This window comes from Acomys russatus, chromosome 4 (assembly GCF_903995435.1).
Source record: "Acomys russatus chromosome 4, mAcoRus1.1, whole genome shotgun sequence".
Lineage (NCBI taxonomy): Eukaryota > Metazoa > Chordata > Mammalia > Rodentia > Muridae > Acomys > Acomys russatus.
The window spans coordinates 6,165,240-6,187,195 of NC_067140.1; the positions used below are offsets into that span (position 1 = coordinate 6,165,240).

Consider the following 21,956-nt stretch of genomic DNA (forward strand, 5'->3'; position numbering starts at 1 on the left):
CTGTGGTCGGCACTGAGTGCAGGTGCCACCAGGCCCCCTCTCAGGGCTGCAGCTACAGGGTTAGGGGAATGACCTTTGCCTCCAGACAGCCCTCGGCTTCAACTACCCCAGATAACGGCTGTGGCTTTGTGTGTGTTCTCTCCCGTCGTCCTTTTTCTCTCTGATCGTGTAAAGGAGAGGACTAGAAGGAGCGGTTCCCACCTCTCGGAGGACAACGGACCCAAAGCGATCGATGTGATGGCGCCCTCCTCAGAGTAGGGAAAGCCAGTCATCTCCATCCCCTCCCGCCTCCGCGCGAATGAGCAGTGCCCGGCTTAACCTGGCCCTACGTGGGCCCACGTGCAGTGTCTGCATGCCTCGTGTCCGTCTGTCCACATGTCTGTTTGCGTCGTCCCACTAATGTGAATTTCAGCAGCAAGTGTGGTGTTTGTTTTTATTCTTGTCTTTGTCTCCGTGCCGTTGCTGTCGTTGTCCCTCAATAAGGTTGACTGCATTCAGCCAGTGCCAAAAGAGGAGCCCAGTCCCGCTACCAAATTCCAGTCCATCGGGGTTCAGGTAGAGGACGACTGGCGGTAAGTTGGACAGAGGTGTGGCGGCTGTTATTCCCCTCTCCTCTCCCTCCCTCCGCCCTCACCTCTCCTGCTCTCCCTAACCCACTTCTCCTTGCTGGATTTCTAATAACCAAGCTGGGTGTGGGTGTGGGTGGTGGCTCAGGTGTGTGGGGCTGGGCAGGGCAGGCGGGTGGACACATGAGCATTTGCTCTGAGACCACTCACCCCAAGGGGAGCAAGGCTGGGCTGGGCTGTAGCCCCCCAGCTCCCTGATGTTGGTGGTCTTCCTGGCCCCACTGCAGTAAACAGACAACCTTATGACCTTGTCCTTGTGTGTGTGTGCGTGTGCGCGCGCGCGTGCGTGTGGGCATGGGCAGGGTGGGCAAGGGCTGAGCAGAGAATGAGCGAGGCTGTGGGACCCGCTTCAGGCGCATGGTGAGCAGATGATGCATCCGTTTCTCTGTCTCCCCCTGTGTCCGGGTCAGGTAGCTGCTGGTTTCTGGCCCTCTTGGTGACTCACTCCTTCCTGTCCCCACCCTTCCCCAACAGAAGCAGCGCCCCCTCTCACAGCATGTCCTCCCGTCGGGACACTGACTCTGATACCCAGGATGCCAATGACTCCAGCTGTAAGTCATCTGAGAGGAGTCTCCCAGACTGTACCCCACACCCCAATTCCATCAGCATTGATGCTGGCCCCCGACAGGCCCCCAAGATTGCCCAGATCAAGCGCAACCTCTCCTATGGAGACAACAGCGACCCTGCCCTGGAGGCGTCTTCATTGCCTCCACCCGACCCTTGGCTGGAGACTTCCTCCAGCTCCCCAGCAGAGCCAGCGCAGCCAGGGGCCTGCCGCAGGGATGGCTACTGGTTCCTGAAGCTCCTTCAGGCAGAAACGGAGAGGCTGGAAGGCTGGTGCTGCCAGATGGACAAGGAGACCAAAGAGAACAACCTCTCTGAGGAAGGTGGGTGTTATGGGGTGATACCCTGGGTGTCTGGTGTCGCAACAGCCGTGGAGCCTGGCAGGGAGGAGGAGCACAGGCTCTGGTCTTGGGCTGTTTTTGTGAGCTTGCTGTGGCGTTCATTCTTCCCACCTGCCTCGCCCGCCCTCTTCCCAGATGAGCGCCATGATAGCAGCTGCCTTTGTGCAGGCTGCGGGCTTGCTCACTTCTTTCTGACCTTCACCTCTAGCTGCATAAGTGCCTGTGAGGACTGACGTGTAATTAGTGGGAAGGTTCTGATGAAGTGCTGGGCACACAGCTGCCGCCCTAATCACACCTTCCCAGCTCTTTATTTCGTGTGAGCAGGCGTCTGACCTGGCCTCAGCAGGAGGAAACTATAAATGCGAGACAGAAGTTTCTGCTTTTCCATCTGGTTTCTCTCAGTACTCTGCATACTTTTTTTTTTATTTTTGGTTTTTCGAGACAGGGTTTCTCTGTGTAGCCTTGGCCATCCTGGACTCACTTTGTAGACCAGGCTGGCCTCGAACTCACAGCGATCCGCCTGCCTCTGCCTCCCGAGTGCTGGGATTAAAGGCGTGTGCCACCACGCCCAGCTTCTGCATACTTTTTTTAAAAAGCTTAGAAATGGCCTCTGGCAAGGACTGCTTGTGGTGGTACTGGCCTGGCACACAGGAGGCCCGGGCTCATCCACTAGCACCACCAAAACACAAGGAGTGTGGGCCAAGAACTGACAGTGTGCCGATGGACGCAGCCTCTGGGAACCTTCAGGCCACCACCCTGAAATGTTCTGCCAGAGCTCAGCTTCCCAGTGGTCCGTCTACCGCTGAGGGTTCAGGAGGGACACAGGCCCTCGGAGTGTGATAGGATAGACTGTCCCAGTGGCCCTGATGATACATTCTGAAGACTCTTTGATGATTCAGAGGGAGCTGGTAGAGTCAGTTTCACTGCCCTCTGGGCATCTTCCCAGCTTTGATGTCACACCCACCTTGGGGTAGGGAATTCTTGAGGTGTGTACCTAATAGATTTAATAAGGATTTTTTTTTTTTTAATCAAACCAGTGACAGAGATGAGAAAGCGCCGAGTGTCTGACCTGACAGAAGCCAGCCAGCCAGCACTCAGTGGCCTGTTCTTTATACACCTGCATGTTTCTTTGCAGTGTGGTTGCTTTCTCTTTGTTCTGAAAAGTCACTTTAGGAGGGGGTCCCTATTTTTCCTGGTTCCCTTGTCTTGCTTGGACCTGGCCATGTCCTCCAGTTCTGTTTCCAGCTATAGGGCTTCTTTGTTCAGGCACTGCCATTGGCCTTTCCCCCATGGGGCACTTCGCTCTTCGGGTCACCTGCCGGCTGCTTGGTCTTCATCTCACTTTTGTAGACGGAACGTTATTCTGAGAGAACTTTCTGGGTACCTGGCACATCTTTCAGGCCTCACAGTTTAGGTGTGAAGCTGAAGCTAACACATACAGCGTTTATGCAGGTAAGCAGCTGCACGTGTGGGTGAGCAACAGCGCAGCGGTGAGGTGTGCTGGCTAAGAGCGTCTCCTCGCAGAACCCTGAGGGCTCTGTTGTATGGTGTCTCCGTTGTTTGTGATGAACTTTGAAGCTGTTCTGTTTCTCTGTCCTTGGACTTTATTCTGGAAAACTTTTAGGATTTTGCTCGATCTGGTGAAATGTCTTAGCAGTATGTGCAAGATGAGTCTTTATTGCCAATAGTTAATTGGACATACCTAACTTGGACACTTGGTCTCCAGCTTCGTTACACTAGTCTTATATTGATTTAAAAGAAAAACAGGTGTAGCCAGGAATGGTGACACACAGTAATCCCAGCACTGCCCAGGATGGGCAGGACAGAATGCTCACCAGACACCTGAGGCCAGCCTGGGCTGCTGTTTTAGTTTCTTTTCCTGTTGGCTATGATAAAATATTCCAACAGGAGCTGACAAGATGGCACACCTGCCACTGAGTCTTAACCTGAGTTCAGTCACCAGGGCCCCCTGGTAGAAGGAAAGAGCTTACTCCTACAAGTTGCCCTCTGATTGCCACACATGTACACAGCCATACTCACACACAAGTAAATAAGCAAGCAAAACAAATTAAACCTGGCTAGATGGCATACACCCCGGCACTTGGGAAGCAGAGGCAAGTGGATTTCTGAGTTTGAGGCCGGCCCAAAATGAATATAAATATAAATATAAATATATATATATATACATAATATATATATATAGAGAGAGTGAGAGTGTGTGTTTAAAGCCAGAGCTACATAGTAAGACTGTCTCAAAACAAACAACAGGAACTGGAGAGATGGCTTAGAGGTTAAGAACACTGGCTGTTCTTACAAAGGTCCTGAGTTCAATCCCAGCAACCAGGTGGTGGCTCACAACCATCTATAATGAGATCTGGTGCTGTCTTCTGGCATGCAGGCAGAATGCTGTATAAATAATAAATGTATTTTAACAAACAAACAGACCTGACAGAAACAACTTAAAGGAGGAAGGGTTTATTCGGGCTCACGGTTAAAGAGCACAGTCCATGGTGATAGGGAAGTCAGGGTGGCAGGAGCTCGAGGCGGCTGGCCTCTCCACACCCACAATCAGGAACAGAAACCCTGTCTCAAACAACAGAATAGACATGTGCAGTGTGGCGGCACATGCCCATAACTCTAGCACTTGAGGCAGAGGCAGGAGAGTCACCGGTTATCACCAAACAGTGCAGGCTAGCCTGGGTTAGAGTGAGACTGTGCCTTGGAAAAAGCAAGCTGCTGCTGCTAACTCCTCGCTTGTATTTCTTCTGTTTTTCCTCTTTGAAATTCCTGTCTGTTGTCAGACATAGTGGGTTGGTCCTCTCATTTTTACTTCCTCTCCCTAGGGTCTTACTTTGTAGCCCAGCTAGCTTTGAACTTACTATGTAGCCAAGGCTGGCCTTAAGCTTGAAGCCCTCCTCTTTTAGCCTAAGTAGGGACTACAGGAAGACACCGTCACGCTTCATCTTCCTCTCTTCTGCACTGTCTTTTCTTTTTCCATGTTTTTCAGTTTTCTCCATCTGATTTCTCAGCTGCTTTAGTTAGTTACTTAGTATAACCTGCCGAGCCAGCCCAGGCTCTGAGCCTTACTGAGGTGTAACTCAAATGCTATAAAATCAATCCTTTTGAAGTAGTAATCCAGACTTGCAAGCAGCGTCTGTCCAGTCTCAGGCCAGCACTGAGGTTCACTCCATACCGTGACTCCTTCCTTTGTGCGGCTAAATGATGTTCCATATTCCTGGGTGTGCCGCGTCCTTCTTACACAGTTCATCTGTTGACAAGCGCTCAGACCGTTTGTGTGTGAGAGCTGCTATGACTAGTGCTACAGTGAGCGTCCATCTACAGTGACGGGTGGGTCTCTGCTCATGCTTTGTGTATGTACCTAGGAGTGGACTTGCTCAACTTTTTGAGAATTGGCTAAACCTCTTTCCAAGGCAGCTGTACATGGGCCCTCTCATTTTCCAGTTCCTTTCTAAATTACTTATTTAGATAGATTCTTACTCTGTATTCAGGCTGGAACTTGTGGCCCTCCCCTTTGCTCTGCCTCTCCAATACTTGAACTTAGTGTGTAGATCTGCCGGTCTTTGCCTCCCAGTGCTGTCATTAAAGGTGTGTGCCACCACACCTGGCTTGAGCACTTCTTTTATTTTAATGGAAAGACAATTTTATTGTTTATTACTATTAATGTATTAGTGAATACACCACATTGTATTTTCTCAAGTAGCAAGGAGACATGAGATAACATTTTTCCTGGCTTCTGAACAGCTGGGCCATCGGTTGTGAGAAACAGTTTACAGAGGCGTTGTGTGTGCAGTGGGACCTTGCTCTTCTGTCATGGAGTCTTGTTCTTCTCATCTGCTTCTCTCGGTTATGCACAGAATCTGACCAAGTATAGGCTTTGTGTGCTCCTGTGTCCACAGGGCGCTGACGTACTGTCATCTTACAGAGCGAGTGCTGCTCTGCAGTTACGTCCCATAGGAAGAGAAGATGGGCAGCCATTGTGGAAACACAAGGCAGCTCCATTTTGGACTGGAAATACTTGCTTCAGGATCCCTGGGTTACCTGTTAGAGCTACTGCCATCTTGGTGTGTCAGGAACCTTTTCAGTCTGTCCCTGTTGCCTTTGTTTCCTTCGGTTTCTTTGCCTAGTTCTCTTTAGGATTGGAGGCTTCCCTGGAGTGTCCAGGAGCTTTAGTCTGGTTACTTATTTCTACTTATAAGTGACACCTTGAGCCAGGTGGTGGCTCACGCCTGTTATCCCAGCACTCGGGAGGCAGAGGCAGGTGGACCACTGTGAGTTCAAGGCCAGCCTGGTCTACAAAGTGAGTCCAGGACAGCCAAGGCTACACAGAGAAACCCCGTCTCTGGAGAGGGCGGGGTGACTCCTTGATGTTGAGAGCACGAGAATACTGTAATTGTTGGCCTAGTAGTAGCAGTGTTTAATTCCATCAAGAAATTTAAAGAAAAGGAAAAATGGGCTGGAGATGATAGCTCAGTAGTAGGAAGCCTTGATCCTCAAAACCCCCAGCATACACACAAGACAGAAAGAAAAGAAAAAGGGGGGAAACCTACCTTTTAGAGTTTGTAGAAGCACATTGCATGAGGGAAAGTAACAGACCAACAAAAATAACAAAGGTCACATTGGTGTAACAGACATGTTGGTAATATCAAACATGAAGAAGTAATTACAAGCACCAGGTCCTTCTAGGATAATATAATGACACCTGTGTTGAATAATGTTGCCATTAATAGTCATATTCAAGATTTTTTTTGAATATTTATTTTTAGCATATCCCTAGGAGTAGAACTTCTGGCTCTTTTCTCTATTTAGCCTTTTCTCATAATCTTATTGTGGTAAAATGTGTAATATAAAACTCGCACGCGTGTGTGTGTTGGGGGGGTGCGCTGCAGATGCACACACATGGAGGTCAGAGGTCAATATTGGATGGCCCCCTCCATTACTTCATGCATGGAGAGGAGAATGAATGTGCCAAAACACACGTTTAAGGAGTGGGTTCACCTCCCACCTCACAGTCCTGGGGATTGAACTCAGGTCCTTAGGAAGGAAAGCACAGCTGCACCATCTCCCCTAACTCCATTTGAGACAGGGCCTGATAATAGCCCCGACTGATGCTGTGTTCCCATCTTGAGTGTTGTGGTTAAAGGCCCAAACCTGAATCCTTTGCCCATTTTTACAGCGACCCTTAGTTGTGTCTTACTTAAAATTTCTGCTGCTGTGATAAAACTTGATGACCAAAAGCAACTTGGGAAGGAAGGGATTTATTTCAGGGTACAGCACTCAGGTCACACTCCATCACTGAGGAGGTCAGGGCAGGACCTCAGGGTACAGAGGTGGAGGTAAGGCCACTGAGGACTACTGCTTACTAGCTTCCACAGCAGGCTTTCTCATATATCCCAGGACTATTCGCCCATGGCTGGCACCACCCACAAAGGGCTGCACCCCCCCCCCCACATCAATAATTAAATCAAGAAAATGCCTCAGGCTTGCCTAAGGGCCAGTCTTATGGGTATATTTTTTCAATCATGGTTCCCTCTTCTCAGGTAACTCTTAACTTGTGTCAAGCTGGGAGAAGGAGAGGAAGAGAAGTTTTAAGTCCTGGATACTAGACCTTGTCGTATTTGTGATTTGCAGCTACTTTCACCCCTTCCATAGGTTATCATTTTCTTTACTGTATTCTTCTATGAGCAGCAATTTTAATTTTGATAAAGCCTAGTTTACATATTATTTTGTGTGGGCTTCCACATTTTAAAAATCATGGGTATAGCCGGACATGGTGCACACTCCTGTAATCCCAGCATTTGGGAAAGCAAAGGCAGGGCACTCTCTGTGAGTTCAAAGCCAGCCTAGTCTACAAAGCAAGTCCAGGACAGCCCAGGCTACAGAGAAACTCTGTGGTGGTGGTGGGGGAAATACATATTATATTGATAAAAAAAAATAACAGTAAGGTGGCCAACAGCTCAGTGGGAACAGCTCTGCCATGAGGTTCAGACACTTTACATTTCAGGCCTTTAAATCAGGCCTTGTGAATGTCTGAAGAAAAAAACAAAAAACTTACCATGGAGCTGCAAACCCTACCTTTTTAGTTTTTCAGACAGAAACTCACAAAGATCCTCCTGCCTCTGTGTCAAGTGCTAGGATTAAAGGCATGTGCCACGATGCTTGGCCTTTTGTTTAAAGTCTGGAGACCCGGTCTGAGTGCCCCAGGCAGACCTTGAACTTGTGACCCTGCCTCAGCTTCTGTAGCTTGGGTGGCAGGTCTGCCTTGGGCCTGGCTTTGCTCTGTCTTGAAGATGGGATCTGGTTTGTCAGGCTGTTTATTTGGAGTATTGCACTCTGATTTCAGTGTCTTCATGTCTGCGTGCTGTCTTACCATCCTACACCGCTGATGCGATCATCTTTTTAGTCCACACATACTGTGACTGGATTGACCTACACCAGGGTAGTCCTTTCAGGATGTTTGAGGACACTTGCTGCCACAGCAGCGGGCACTGTTAGACTTGTGTTTGTACCATTGCCTTTGTGTATACCTGCTACATACACATGACACGTATCCCTAAGGAATATGCATGTCACTTCATTTGGTCTGATTGTGAAAATTAGAAGCATAATGTGTGGGGGTTGTGTCTTGTTTTATGACACCGGATTTTTACAGCCTCCCAAGTGCTGGGATTACAGGTGTGTACCACTACACTTCTTTTTTAAACATGGATTTGTTTTTCATATCTTCAAGAAGTGTGTGTGTCGGCACATGTGTGCCATTGGTAAGTGTGTAAGTCAGAGTTGGTGCTAAGGATGGGACTTGGGCCATCTGGTTTGGGGAGCAGGTATCTTTACCCACCAAGTGTCTCACTGGCCCTGAGAGAGGGAGGAATACATACCCGTGATCCCAAAATTTTGGAGGTAGAGGTAGGAGGAACTTAAGAGCAGCCTGGGATACATAAAACCTTGTCTCAGAAAACAGAAACAAACAAACAAACACAACAAGAAAAACCATTCTTGAGACTCAGCTATGTCAACCCCTGAACTTGTAGTTGGTTCATTTTATTGATCTGAACTGATGAGCAACTGTGTGCTTCCTTCTTTCTCTGCACCACTGGTAAGCAGGGGTTTTTCTCCTAGATTTCTGCTTTGAGTGTTGTTTATAACAACGTGATTAAGATACAGCTGTGGGGGTGGAGGGGTTGCTGATAATTGAGCCCAGGGTCTTGTGCTGGCTAAGCACACAGCACCACTGGGCCATATTTGCAACCCTGAGATATATTTTACACACTACAGAGTTCACCCCTGTATGGTGAACTCTCATGGAGCCTTAGCTATTCACAAGGCTGTCATTACTATGTAATATTCAATATTTCAATCACCCCCAAAAAGAAACCTCTGCCTGCTTTTGTGACAAGGTCTTTCTTACTCAATAGTTCACATGGTGAACTAACTAGTAAAGGCTTGGTGGCACAGGCCTTTAATCCCAACACTCAGGAGGCAGAGGCAGGCGGATCGCTGTGAGTTTGAGGCCAGCCTGGTTCTACAAAGCGAGTCCAGGACAGCCAACGCTACACAGAGAAATCCTGTTTCAAAAAACAAAAAAACAACAACAAAAAACATCAATAGTTCACACAAGCCTTGAAGTTGTGATCCTGCCTTAGCCTCCCAAGTAAACATCACAACTATATCCTAGAGAGATACTCGACGGTTAAGAGCACCGACTGCCCCACCAGAGGCCCTGGGATCAATTTCTAGTACTCACCGTGTGGCTTTTTATTGTTGCTTTGAGATAGGATCTTATAGCCAAAGATGTCTCAGAACTCCTGACCTTCTGGCTCCCACATGCTGGGATTCTCAGCGCTACCACCATACCCAGCCACTATGCAGCAGCTGTCTTTCTCCTGTGCTGGACCAGCTCTGTACCATTGGCCACACCCCCAGCCCCGCTGGCCACACCCCCAACCCCCTTGACTCTGGTTGTCTCGGCTACAGCTCCTGCACTGGTTCCTCTTCATGCTTCTCAGCAAGACACACTATTCGTTCTGTAGAGGAGAGAGGCCAGGGAGAAGTATGCGTGTATTTGGTAACAGAAGGGCACTGGCAGCCATTTCAGCATGTAACACAGTCGAGCATCCCCACATCTTTACCTGGTGCTCAGTCCACAGGCCTTTCTAATCTGAAATAAAAGGCACATACAACAAATTGCACTACTTCGGGAAACTCAAACCTGCCACCTTCATTTGGGGTCTATAACGTCTGTCACTGCCCAGTAGCCTTTTTTTTTTTTTTTTAAGATTTATTTATTTATTATGTATACAGTGCTCTGCCTGCATGTACATCTGCACTCCAGAAGAGGGTAGCAGATCTTATTATAGATGGTTGTGAGCCACCATGTGGTTGCTGGGAATTGAACTCAGGGCCTTTGGAAGAGCAGTCAGTGCTCTTACCCTCTGAGCCATCTCTCCAGCCCCCAGTGGCCTTCTTACATCAAGTCATGGGGTTTCTGTGGTGTGTTTGGCCATTTTTCGTTGTCTTGTACAGTAGCCCCAGCTGGATTCATTGTATTCTGTTACCCTTGGAACTCAATATGTAGCCCAGGCTGGCCTTCTAGGTGTGAGCTACCACACAACTGGCTTCAAGCTTGCCTTGTCTAGCGTCAGTTTTCACTTCCTGATTTCTGTTGCTTTTCATTGATTTCTGCTGTGAACTTTCACACGCAATGAGTCTATCTACTCTCACACTCCTGGACCAGATGCTTCATGGTTAAAGGATTTGTTTTGAAGCTTTCCTATTTGGTTCTGTTTACATTTTATTGAAGATTTTCATATTCATGTTACTAAAGCTTCCTGTTTGTAGTTTAGTGATGTGAGTCTGCCTGAAAGGCTGTGGAAATAAACCGTATCTGTTTAATCTCCTGAGCAGCCTGAAAATTGAGGACAAGCTCAGTCTGCTCCTTAAAGGGTGAGAACCCCACTGAGTGAGCTGGCAGGCTCTTCTCTAAGGACTGCCCACACACAACCAGTAAGGTTCCTTTGCTGGGGGAAGCCTTACTGGTTTTGGTTTTTTGGTTTGGTTTGGGTTTTTGTTTTGTTTTCTGAGACTGGGTTTCTCTGTGCAGCCTTGGCTGTCCTGGACTTGCGTTGCAGACCAGGCTGGCCTCGAACTCACAGAAACCTGCTTGCCTCTGCCTCCCGAGTGCTGGGATTAAAGGCGTGCTCCACCACGCCCGGCTCTGGCTGGGGAGACTTTTTGCTTCATTCTTTTGTTGTAAACACTGCTGCTGTATACCCACCCCCCACCCCGGGCTAGAGTTTGCCTCTCCATCCCAAAGAGCTGAGATAGCACCCTCTACCTCTTGCTTCCTAAGAAGTTTTAAGTGTGTGTGTGAGATGGGGAGGCCACTTGGTGGAGTCTGCTCCCTTCTGCCTTTACAGAGGCTCCAGAGATGCACCTCGTTAGGCTTGTATGGGACAGTGTTGACTCACTCTTCTGTCTCAGCAGCCCCTCTCTCGTTAGAGTTCCATGATAATTAACATTTCTTTGAAAACACTTACCCATTTAAGCTGCTTCTGACTTATTGCCATTAACATAATTAGAAATCGGGATAAGGTTGCAGCTGATATTGTGACTGCCTGGCTCTGCCTCCCAAGTGCTGGGATTAACTGGGTAAGCCACCATGCCCCCCTTTCTTCTGGCTTTTTAGAGGACAAGGTCTCACACAGCCCAGGATGGCCTCAAAGTCTTGATCCCATGCCTCTACTTCCTGAGCGCCAGAATGACCAGCACTACCCTCAAAGGTTTACGTTCTCCTTAATAAGAATGGGTTAATTAGCTTTATATGTCTATATACACACACATACATGTATATCTGGCCCCCAATTCCATCTCCACCCCAGCATAGCCCACATTCTATTAACAGTAAATTCATACACGTGTATGCATATGACCCTAGCCCTAACCTCCACAAGTCCTTGCTGGCACCTGTCCAGCCCTGTGTGCTGAGCTGCTTCTCTCTCTCTCTCTCTCTCTCTCTCTCTCTCTCTCTCTCTCAGTCTTAGGAAAAGTCCTCAGTGCTGTGGGCAGTGCCCAGCTCCTGATGTCCCAGAAATTCCAGCAGTTCCGGGGCCTCTGTGAGCAGAACTTGGTGAGTGACTCTTTCTTCTCCACAGGGCTCCCAGCAGCCCCTTGGCTGCCCACCAGAGTTCAGGGACCCCCTTGTAGCCCCTTGCCTGTGACCTCCACACAAAAAAGGTGCTGCCTCCTCATGGCTCTATAGAGATGGTGACTGCACACCATGCTCAATACAGGAAGGGCTAGGGCAGCCCTCCAGAAATAGAGCATTGAACCTGGTGTAAAGCAACCACGTGAGAATTAAGTCAGCTGCCCCGACATATATCCAAGAGGCTGCTGAAGGCGAGACCTGAGGAAATGCTACCTCTGTGCCAGATGGGTCTCCTCCCTTGCCCATGGGGCCTGCCTGCCCCAGGACCAGACGTAGAGTCCTTGGACAGCATGTCCTGGGAGAAGAGCCCTCTCCAACAGGAAAGTGAGTCGCCAGGGCTCATGGGAAGAAAACAGCAGAGATTCTGTGATTTGCCTTTTCCTACCTCACTGGGACACACTGGTCAAGAATGGGTCTCTTCCTGTAAAGTGAGGACTGGGGCCTGCCTAGCCCGGGAGACCTTCCTTCCCACAGTCCTGTGACAGCAGCCTGTGTGCAGGGCCTACTCAGGATGAGAACTGCTCCCGGGGATGCCTGGCACTGACCACAACTAAAGCCGGCTTCTCACTCACAGATCCTGGCCTAGCCACAGAACAGGGGAGCTAGGCCCTGCCCAGAGTCCTACTGAGTGCCTGGGCCAGAGGCCCATGTGTGTGGTGGGGGAGATAGGATGGGCTCTGGCCTTGCTGTCCCACTGACTGCCGTCTGCCCCACAGAACCCTGATGCCAACCCCCGTCCGACAGCCCAGGACCTGGCAGGGTTCTGGGACCTGCTGCAGCTGTCCATTGAGGACATCAGCATGAAGTTCGACGAGCTCTACCACCTCAGGGCCAACGGCTGGCAGCTGGTGGAGACCCCCGAGAAGAGGAAGGTGAGCATGGAGCAGTGCGGAGGGCAAGTCCAGGGACAAATTCCTGGTCGGCAATAACGCTGCCCACATCGGTCAGTGCTGCTTGGCTCCCTTCTCCATGTGTCGTCTTGAGCTGGGGCTCACGTCCATCACCTTGCGGGGTCCATGCCTGGCATCTGTCCAGCATGCTGCTCGCTGTGTAGTGGAGGCTGTCAGTGAAGCATGCCCTTGTGCTCTGCATGCCTAGTGAAAGGGGTCACAAGTACTAGTGGAAGAAGCACCATAGCTTCTGGGGCCCTGCTGTCAGAGGCACTGGGGTCTGGCCCTAGTTCCGCCTCCTTGTGGTGACTGTGCTTGTGTGAGGCTATGGTGGCCTCCTCTAAAGCAGTGGAGCCCAGGGGCCTGTCGCCCTGCTGAGTTCTCTCGTGCAAGGACAGCATGTGACAACGATGGCGTAAAAGCCATCAGTGGACGTCACTGCTCTGGCTGTGAGACCTGGGCAAGTTCCTATCTGCATCTCAGGTCCTATTGGCTCAAAGCAAGGGTGGGGACAGAGGGGACCGTCCATCCTCTTCTGCTCTTATTACACTCTAAGCCTAAGCTTGCTTTTTGCTCCTATGTCCTGCGCTACTCCCACTATCATTGCTTCTGTGGCTTTCAGATTCTAGTGTGTGTTGCTTGTGCCAGTGTGCCGTGGAAACGCGGGGTAGGGCAGTGCCAGCTGCCTGCGTAGAATAAGGGGCAGTGCCACACAGAACGTGGCACACAGAACGTGGCGCCTTTATTTTATTTTTCTTCCCTCCTCACTGTCTCACTAAAGGAAGAGAAGAAACCACCCCCTCCAGTCCCGAAGAAGCCAGCCAAATCTAAGGCGGCCATGAGCCGTGACAAGGCCTCAGACGTGGGGGACAAGCAGCGTCAGGAGGCCAGAAAGAGACTCCTGGCCGCCAAACGAGCAGCGTCTGTGCGGCAGAACTCAGCCACAGAGAGTGCGGACAGCATCGAGATTTATGTCCCTGAGGCCCAGACCAGGCTCTAAGGCCATGAAGGAGAAAGCACTCAATTTTAAATCATTAAAAAAACTCAATGCAAATGGAGCAGCGTTTTCTCACCCTTTAGTACGGTTGCTGTCTCTAGAGACCCTGAGCCAGCTTTCCAGTTGACACACACAAGGGCTCACAATGTGGCTTTTCTGGGTCCCTCCAAGCTTTAGTTTATGAAGACTTGACTCAAAAAAAATCAGAACCACAATCTAGAACCTTCCCCCTTGGGCCCCCATGGCGGACCAGATGACAACTTGGGCAGCCATCACCCGGCCTCCAGATTGCGGTCTTTTTACTTGCTCTGTCTGCTGAGAACTAGCTTGTTTACAAGATGACGACAGTCCAAGGTGGCCTTGGGCCCCTGCCACGTCCTTCCCTTCCCAACATCCCACGGCTTTTCTTTTTCCCTTCAGAGCTCACACAGGGGTCACCATTGTGACCAGTGGCTTTCTGGTTCACACCCTTCGGGGCCAAGGGCCCAGAGGACAGAGAGATGGGCAGCATTCTTTCCTATCCCACCCTCCCCGCTAAGTGCTCACACACAGTTGTCCCACGCAGAGATGAGGTGCCCTGCCTCCACTGCTGTCACCGGCCTAGGCAGTGTCAGGCTGGACCGGCCTCTGAGCAGATAGGAACGTACTGGTCCTTGGGGCATGTGGGGAAACCAGTTACCGTGCTCCAGCACTTTTTTTCAGCAAAAGAAAAATTAGGACTCCCAAGTGGCTTCCAGGGGGTAGTCTGTCCTTGGCCGCACCTTTGTCCAGCCCCCAGGGACAGGTGGCGGTGTCTGTACGTATGTGTACATATGCACATAGACCTTAGAGTGTATATTTAATAAACGCCCATCTGCTCACCCAAGCCCACCAGCGCCACCGCCACCGGCTCTTGGGGTACCTGCAGGAGGCGGGTGTGTGAATAGCATATATTTTTACATGTACTATATCTAGGTGTGTGTACAAGTGTGTGTAAAAATATACCTTGTGTGTAAGCAGCCCCCCCCTTTTTGGTTGTCCATCTAACCTTACATCAGCCCAGGCTCTTGAGTTTTTCATTCTGTTGTAATTTTCATCCCAATCCTCCTCTCCTGTCCCCACTCCTATTCCCAAGTTGTTCTGAGCCCTGAGCTGCAAAGGCCTGGGCCCACAGAGCAGGGTAGGGAGGGCAAGGCTGGGTCGGGCCGCCTGGAGGGGGCCAGACCCCGCAGACAGTTTGGTACACCATGGGCTGCTCTAACTAAGTGTATGACTCAAGGGCATTGGGACATCCTCTTGTCTGGCGCATGCTGCAGGGGTCCCTTGGGTGAAGCAAAGGCCTGCTCTGGGGGCTTGTTCCAGCTTGGCCGCCCCCTCTGTGACCTTGGGCAAGTCACTTGACCTCTGTGTGCCTCAACTTCCTCCTCTGTAAAATGGGGACAGTCCCTGCCCCTCCCTACCTCACAGGCATGTTGTGAGAATAAATGAGGTAACGTGTACCAAGGGCTCATGGTATCATTGCGCTGGGCTGGGCTGGGCTGGTTTGGGCTGGGCTAAGGAGGATGGCAGCAAGTGATCCCAGGAAACCCAGCTAGGCCCCCTCTCCCAAAAGGCAGCTCTTAGAACACTAGCTGTCTGGAAGGCATCGCTGCCCTATAGCCTGGGCAGTAAATTCAAGAAAGCACCTATGCAGCGTTTAGCCCACCAGGCATCAGAGCAACACACTTCCTTCCTAGGGACAAGTCAAAGGCCTGGCCTCTGCACATCATCTATAACGGGTTCCCGTGACCCCAGTGGCTGCCCCCTCAACAGCCTAGGATACTAGGGAGTGTGCTTTGCTATGCCAGAGGAGAGCTGCATAGGCTGCCCCAGAGCTCACCAGGAAGCCAGTGTGGCGTGGAGCAGTCTAAGGCACGGCAGGAAGCGCGTGGAAGAAAGGGGCTGCATGGAATGGTCCAACCCAGGTGGAAGGACGCCTGGGCACTGACTGGCCACACAGGAGGTAAGGGAGATGCCTTCCCCGGGGGAGCCAGAACATAATATTTAAAAGGATTGTGGGCCAGGCACTAGAATTACATGTTTACTCCTCCCCTGGCCCAATACCAGCCAGGGACACAGATTCGTTCCCACCTTTCCAGGAGTTTGACCCCAGCTGTAAACAGACCCCCTATGCCTAAAGCAGCTTGCCCTCCGCCCTGGATCCCAGCATGCCTTTGTTAGGGTGGCTCAACAAAGCAGCCATGCTGGGCCTGTATAGCAGCAGCACTTCACCCGCTGTAGCCAAGGCTGACTTTGAAGGGCAAGTGGCCTCCTGCTGTGTCAGACTAAGATTGTTTCTGTATCCAGCACTTAGCCAGCCACTCCAAGGTGTAAGGGAATGCTTGGAGAGGGCAGGCTAGATCTGAGGGACAGAGAGTCCCATGGCAGCGTGACTACTCCATGGGCCTCAGGGACCTGGGAGTGGAGGGCCTTAGCACATCTGGGTGTGACTACAACATTGAGAGAGTCTTAACAGATCTGGCCTGGGGAAGGCTCTTGGAATCACAAGTAAAAAGGGTGGGTGTCTGAGTGGAATGCCTAGTACAATGCTAAAGGGACCCTACCCAGATCTAACCTGCACCGCCTGGCCACTACACCCTCAAATAAACAAATGTTCCAGGTGGCACTCCCTCACCCAGATATTTGGAGCCTGAAATACCCAATGTCCTGCAGGTAGCCCAATCATTTTTCCTCAAGACTTCCCCCTGGTCCATTGCAGACACTTGTTGCTTTTAGTTACCAAATTTCTAGTCTGAAGACTCTACAGCTGCTGTCCTTCCTCCTCTGCATAATCTTTTGTCAAAGTGCGCACGCAGCTTACAGAATGTCTCGGTGGCTTTGTATTTGGAGACAAGGTCTCCCTATGTAGCTAAGCCTGAACCTGTGATGTTGTCTGCCTCCTGAGTGCTGGGCCGGCAAGCATGTGCTTTCACACCGCACTCCTCTTTCCTGACTGGATTCAAAGCCAACAGTCTCTGATGCCCCGCCTCCTTTGAGCCTATTCTGTCAGAAGGGATTTGACACTTCTGAAAGGCTGACAGCAGCTTCCTGAAGAAGCTGGGGATGAGTCTGGGCTTCTCTGCTTCACAGACAGCCAAGACCTGCCCAGGAGAACAGAGTAAGCACCCCAGTCCTCAGAACCCCTATAAGGCTGCAGAGCTGAGAGGAGGGCCCCCACATTCCCCTCCTAGAACCTCAAGCCTCCCAAGGGCTTTACATCCTCAGAACTTGCAGTGCCCTCAGTGAATGACTTAAGAGCAAAGGACAGAGGCTGCCAAGAGCAGCACAGGGGACCCCAGGACAGGAGGGGAGAATGCCATGTAGAGAACACATGGCAAAGTCCAGCAGAAGACAGACTAACAACAGGACAGCTTCTTGCTATAGTGGTGGAGTAGGATTCTAGGGTGTCTCCAGCCCCGCTGAACCTGCTACAAAACCAGCTGCCTACAGGAGAAATCATGATTTCCATGATTTCTTACTGACAGGTGACAGTCCCCTTTCAGCTGTATCACCAATGAGAGTCCCTGGATCCTGCCCTGCACCTACCCCGGCCCTTGCACAGGGCATGGTGCTCTCCCACACTGTACCCTGCATCTCTCTCTCCCTCCTGCTCTCAAGTTGAATGGTGAGGCCTTCCTCTATACTTAGTACAGGTTGCACTGGTGCTAACCTGTGCTCCATGCGTGTGCACTGAGGCTTGCTTTCCGCTGCTGTCAGTGCTGTGATGATTTGCATGTCATGAGATGTGCCTGCCTGCCTGCCTCTCCCCAGGAGATGGGGGGGGTGGTCCGGAGGGAGCGAGTCAGGCTCTTCCCAATCACTCACCAGCCAGCATGGTGCAGAGCCCCAAGAACCGAAGGGCTCAGTTGCTAAGTGTCATCTTCAGAGCTGCAGGCCGAGGGTGGAGAGTGCTAAGCACAGTGGAAGGCTGCTACAGCTCCCGTTGGCTTGCGAGCTACAAAAGATGGGCTGCCTGAGGTCAGGAGTTTGAAGGCAGCCCAGGCAGCAGTGAGACCTGTCTCAAAAAGGAAAACAAGTCAGAGAATATAGTTCAATGGTGGAGTGTTTGCCTCCTACACACAAGGTCCTGGGTTCAAGTCCCTACCCCAAAGAACTTCTTCCTAAATGACAGACCTGGGGGAGAAGAGGCAGGTACTAAGCTTTGGAAGACAAGCAGGAGGCTCTAGAGCTGGGAAGGGCTCAGCGAACAGAGGCAAAGGCCCATGCTGCTGCTCAGACATGCTGAACTGGGCAGACCTTGAGGGCCAGCTAAGGAGCTCGGCTGCCAGCAGGACCTGCTCTGGACAGAGCAGAGGCATTCTCACACAGAACCCTGGCCCCTGGCTTTAGCCTCTCTGGTTCCAGCCAACACTGGAGTTGTCTCTAAAATGTGTCAGCAGAGACTAAAGACGCAGTAGGGAATTTGGACCCCCATGTGCCTTCTGCAGCCTATACGTCTAAATCTACAGCCCGGGCCTTTCCCTGAACACCACACTTGGGGCAGGCATCGCCTTAACTAGGTGGGCACAGTGTGCACTGCCAGGCATAGAGACATCTATTTGGCATTTCCAACTGGATGCACTGAGAGGTACAACACTCTGCTGTGGCAGTGCTGGCCAGCAAGACATGTCAGCAGGGGAAAGCATTTGACACAAATCTTACTGGCTGAGTTTGATCCATGGAAAGAAACAGCTTCTGAGAATTGTGCTCTGATCTCCACATATGTGTGTGTGTATACACACACACACACACACACACACACACACACACACACACACACACACGATACACACATAGTGAATTTTTAAAATTTTTTTTCTAATAGAGTAGGGCCAGGCATGGTGACACACACCTTGAATCCGAGCACTTGGCAGAGGCAGGCCAGTTTAGTCTACATAGTGATTTTAATAATAAATGATATATTACCAGGTGCTACTGGGGACAGAACAGTAACCAGTCTGGGCTCTCCAGAAATGTCAGCTGAACAAAACAAAAGCATTTTTTTGCATCAAGAGGTTAAATGTAGCCAAACAGAAACAAAATATTTGATAAAAACCCACCACCCTGTGCAAGCGCAAGCTCTCAGCAAACTAGAAACAGAAAAGACCCCTGAGCTAGAAAGAGCCCCGCAAGAAACCGGAGACACTGTCTCATGTGCTGACAGAGACTGAGGCCTGCCCAGCGAGCGACTGACATAAAAGCAGGACATGGTGGCACATGCCAGTAACCTAGCTCTTTGAAGGCAGAAAGGTGAGCAGTACAAGGACAGCCTCAGCTACGTAGCTAGTTGGTGGCCAGCCTCGGCTACATGAGACCCTCAAAAACTCAGGAATAAGATGAGAGGGTGTCTTCCTTCTATTTAAAACTGATCTGGAGGTTCTGGCAGGGCAACTGGGCCAGGGGATGGGTTTTAATTATTAATGTAAATGAACAGCCTCTAGACTGGAAAAAATAAAACTATCAAAACTACTTCATTTCTAGATAATATGATTTGACATAAAAAATCCTGAGCTTATCTATAAAAGAACTATTAAAGAAGTGACTTCATGACGTTACCAGGACAACATCCATATAGAGAAGTTCTCTACTTAGCTGGGTGTGGGGACGGACGTGCCTTTGATCCCAGCGCTGAGGAAGCAGACAGGGGGTCCACCAAACCGTCTCTACATGTCGCTGCTTCCTGGCACCGAGTCTGCAATGCTTCCAGGCTTTGCTGCATGGTAAAAGTGGCTCTTTTGGTCAAGGGATGGTTGGAGGCTGAGCACAGGAAGTCAGTCACCAGGAAGTTAGTGAGTTTGTGCCTCCAGTTCCACTACTGTAGCCTCTGGGAGTGAAACTGGTGGCAGGTTAGGTGAAGCACCAGTGGCCAAGGGTTTGGTCACAGCCCCCATAAGGAACCCCACATTAGAGGCTGGCGAGCTTCCACACTGACAAGCAGTGCTAAGAGGACTGGTACCTGGAGAGGGCAGGGCAGCCCCACACACCCTCACCCCTGTACCTTGCACCAGTGTGTCTGCTGGGCTGCCCCAGCTACAGCCTCTAGAACGTGCCCGTAAGTGTATGGGTAATTTCCCTGAGTTCTGCAAGGCACTCTAGCAAATTAATAATCTAGAGAAATGATTTTAGGAATCTATGACTCATAACTAGGTTGGAAAGATGTGAGGATAACCCAGAACCAAGTATTTACAACTGGCAAATTTTCTGGTAAATTGGCACTCGGGCAGACTTGCAGGTGTAAGGACCTAAACCTGTGGCATCTCACCTGCTGTCAAGAAAGTCAGAGAATTGGCTGTCATGAAGAAAAGACCAGTTATCTGTATAAGAAGTATCACACAGGTCTGGAGAGATGGCTCAGTGGTTAAGAGCACTGACTGCCCTTCCAGAGGTCCTGAGTTCAATTCCCAGCAACCACATGGTGGCTCACAACCATCTGTAATGAGATGTGGTGCCCTCTTCTGGCATGTGGTCATACCTGCAAATAGAATGCTTATATACACAAATAAATAAATAAATCTTTTATTTTTTAAAGTTACTTTTTTTTAAAGGTTTATTTGTTTATTATGTATACAGTACCTGCCTGCTTGTACACTTGCAGGCCAAAAGCGGGCGCACACCTTTAATCCCAGCATGCAGAGGCAGAGGGAGGTGGATCTCTGTGACTGAAGCCAGCCTGGTCTACAGATCAAGTTTCAGGACAGAGAAACCCTGTCTTGAAACAAACAAAACTCCCCAAAACAACAAAGAAGTACTCGTAACCCACCAAATAGGAAAAATGAAACATATCAACTTCAGATAGGCAATTTAAACAGACCTGTAACCCCTAGTGAAATAGAAGCCGCCTCCTAATGGGAAAAAAAAGGCCAGGGTCTGCAAAGTGAGTCTAGGACAGCCAAGTCTAACACAGAGAAACCCTGTCTTGAAAAACAATACAACAAAAAAGATCATCCACCATGATCAAGTAGGCTTCATCCCAGAGATGCAGGGATGGTGTAACAGGAAAATCAGTCAGTGTAATCCATCATATAAACAGGCTGAAAGGCAAAAACCACAGGATCATCTCCTTAGATGCAGGAAAGGCTTTGACAAAATCCAACTCTTTTTTATGATAAAAAGTCCTGAAGAGATTAGGGATATAAGGCAATCTGCAGACAATATACAGCAAACCTACAGCCAACATCAACCTAAATTGAGAGAAACCGAAAGCAACTCCACAAAAATCAGGGACAAGTTTGTCCACAGTCTCCAAATCCATTCAGTATAGTACTTGAAGTTTTGGCTAGAGCAATATGACAGCTGAAGGAGATCAAAGGCATACAAATTGGAAAAGACCAAGTCAAAGTAGCATTATTTGTAGATGATACAAATAAAGTATGTGAGAGAGAAAAAAAATAAAAATTCCACTGGGAAAGCTAGGCGTAGTGTCACACTCCTTTAATGTCAGCACTGGGGGGTGGGGTAGGGGCGGGGCAGAGGTGGGAGGATCACCATGAGTTCAAGGCCAGCCTGGTCTACAAAGTGAGTCCAAGACAGCCAAGGCTACACAGAGGAACCTTATCTCAAAAAACATAAATAAATAAATAAATAAATAAATAAATAAATAAATATTCCACTGGGAAATTCAGCAAAATAGTTGCATACAAAATTAACTCACAAGAATCAGCAGCCCTACCAGGTGGTGGTGACAATACCACACACCTTTAATCCCAGCACTTGGGAGGCAGAAGCCAATGGATCAATGTGAGTTCAAGGACAGCCTGACCGACAACGTGAGGCCAGGACAGCCAAGAAACCCTGCCTCAAAAAACCAAAACAGAAAAAAAAAAAAAAGAAGGAAGGAAGAAAGAGAAAAAGAAAAACAAGGGAATGGAGAGATGGCTCAGAGGTTAAGAGCACTGGTTGCTCTTCCAATTCCCAGCAACCACATGGTGGCTCACAATCATCTATAATGAGATCTGGTGCCCTCTTCTGGCATGCAGGTATACATGGAGGCAGGACATTGTATGTATAATAAATAAATCTTTAAAAAGGGGGGGGGGGGGCAAAACAAAACAAACCAAAAATCCAGCAGCCCTCCTATATACAAACGACAAACAGAATGAAAAAGAAATCAGGGAAACCACAGCCGCAAATAATATCAAATATCTTGAGGTAACTCTAACCAAGCAAGTGAAAGATCTATATGAGGCGGGCATGGTGGCGCACACTTTTAATCCCAGCACTCAGGAGGCAGAGGCAGTCGGATCGCTGTGAGTTCAAGGCCAGCCTGGTCTACAAAGTGAGTCCAGGATGGCCAAGGCT

The 21,956-nt window shown here is 49.7% G+C and overlaps 1 protein-coding gene across 4 annotated transcripts in view; it reads left to right on the forward strand.

Annotated features, from left to right (window-relative positions):
• The window catches only part of Dlgap4 (DLG associated protein 4), a 103,965-nt gene extending 88,848 nt beyond the window's left edge, over positions 1–15,117 (forward strand). For 2 of the 4 annotated variants that reach the window (XM_051143648.1, XM_051143651.1), the window contains 5 exons: positions 484–572; positions 1,101–1,513; positions 11,584–11,675; positions 12,470–12,625; positions 13,425–15,117. In XM_051143648.1, coding sequence (XP_050999605.1) covers positions 484–572; positions 1,101–1,513; positions 11,584–11,675; positions 12,470–12,625; positions 13,425–13,643 — 969 coding nt within the window. In that variant the 3' untranslated portion in view covers positions 13,644–15,117. Of the gene's footprint in view, positions 1–174; positions 255–483; positions 573–1,100; positions 1,514–11,583; positions 11,676–12,469; positions 12,697–13,424 lie in introns of all 4 variants that reach the window. The other 2 variants (XM_051143649.1, XM_051143650.1) reach the window with 2 other exon arrangements.
• The last annotated feature ends 6,839 nt before the right edge of the window (positions 15,118–21,956 follow it).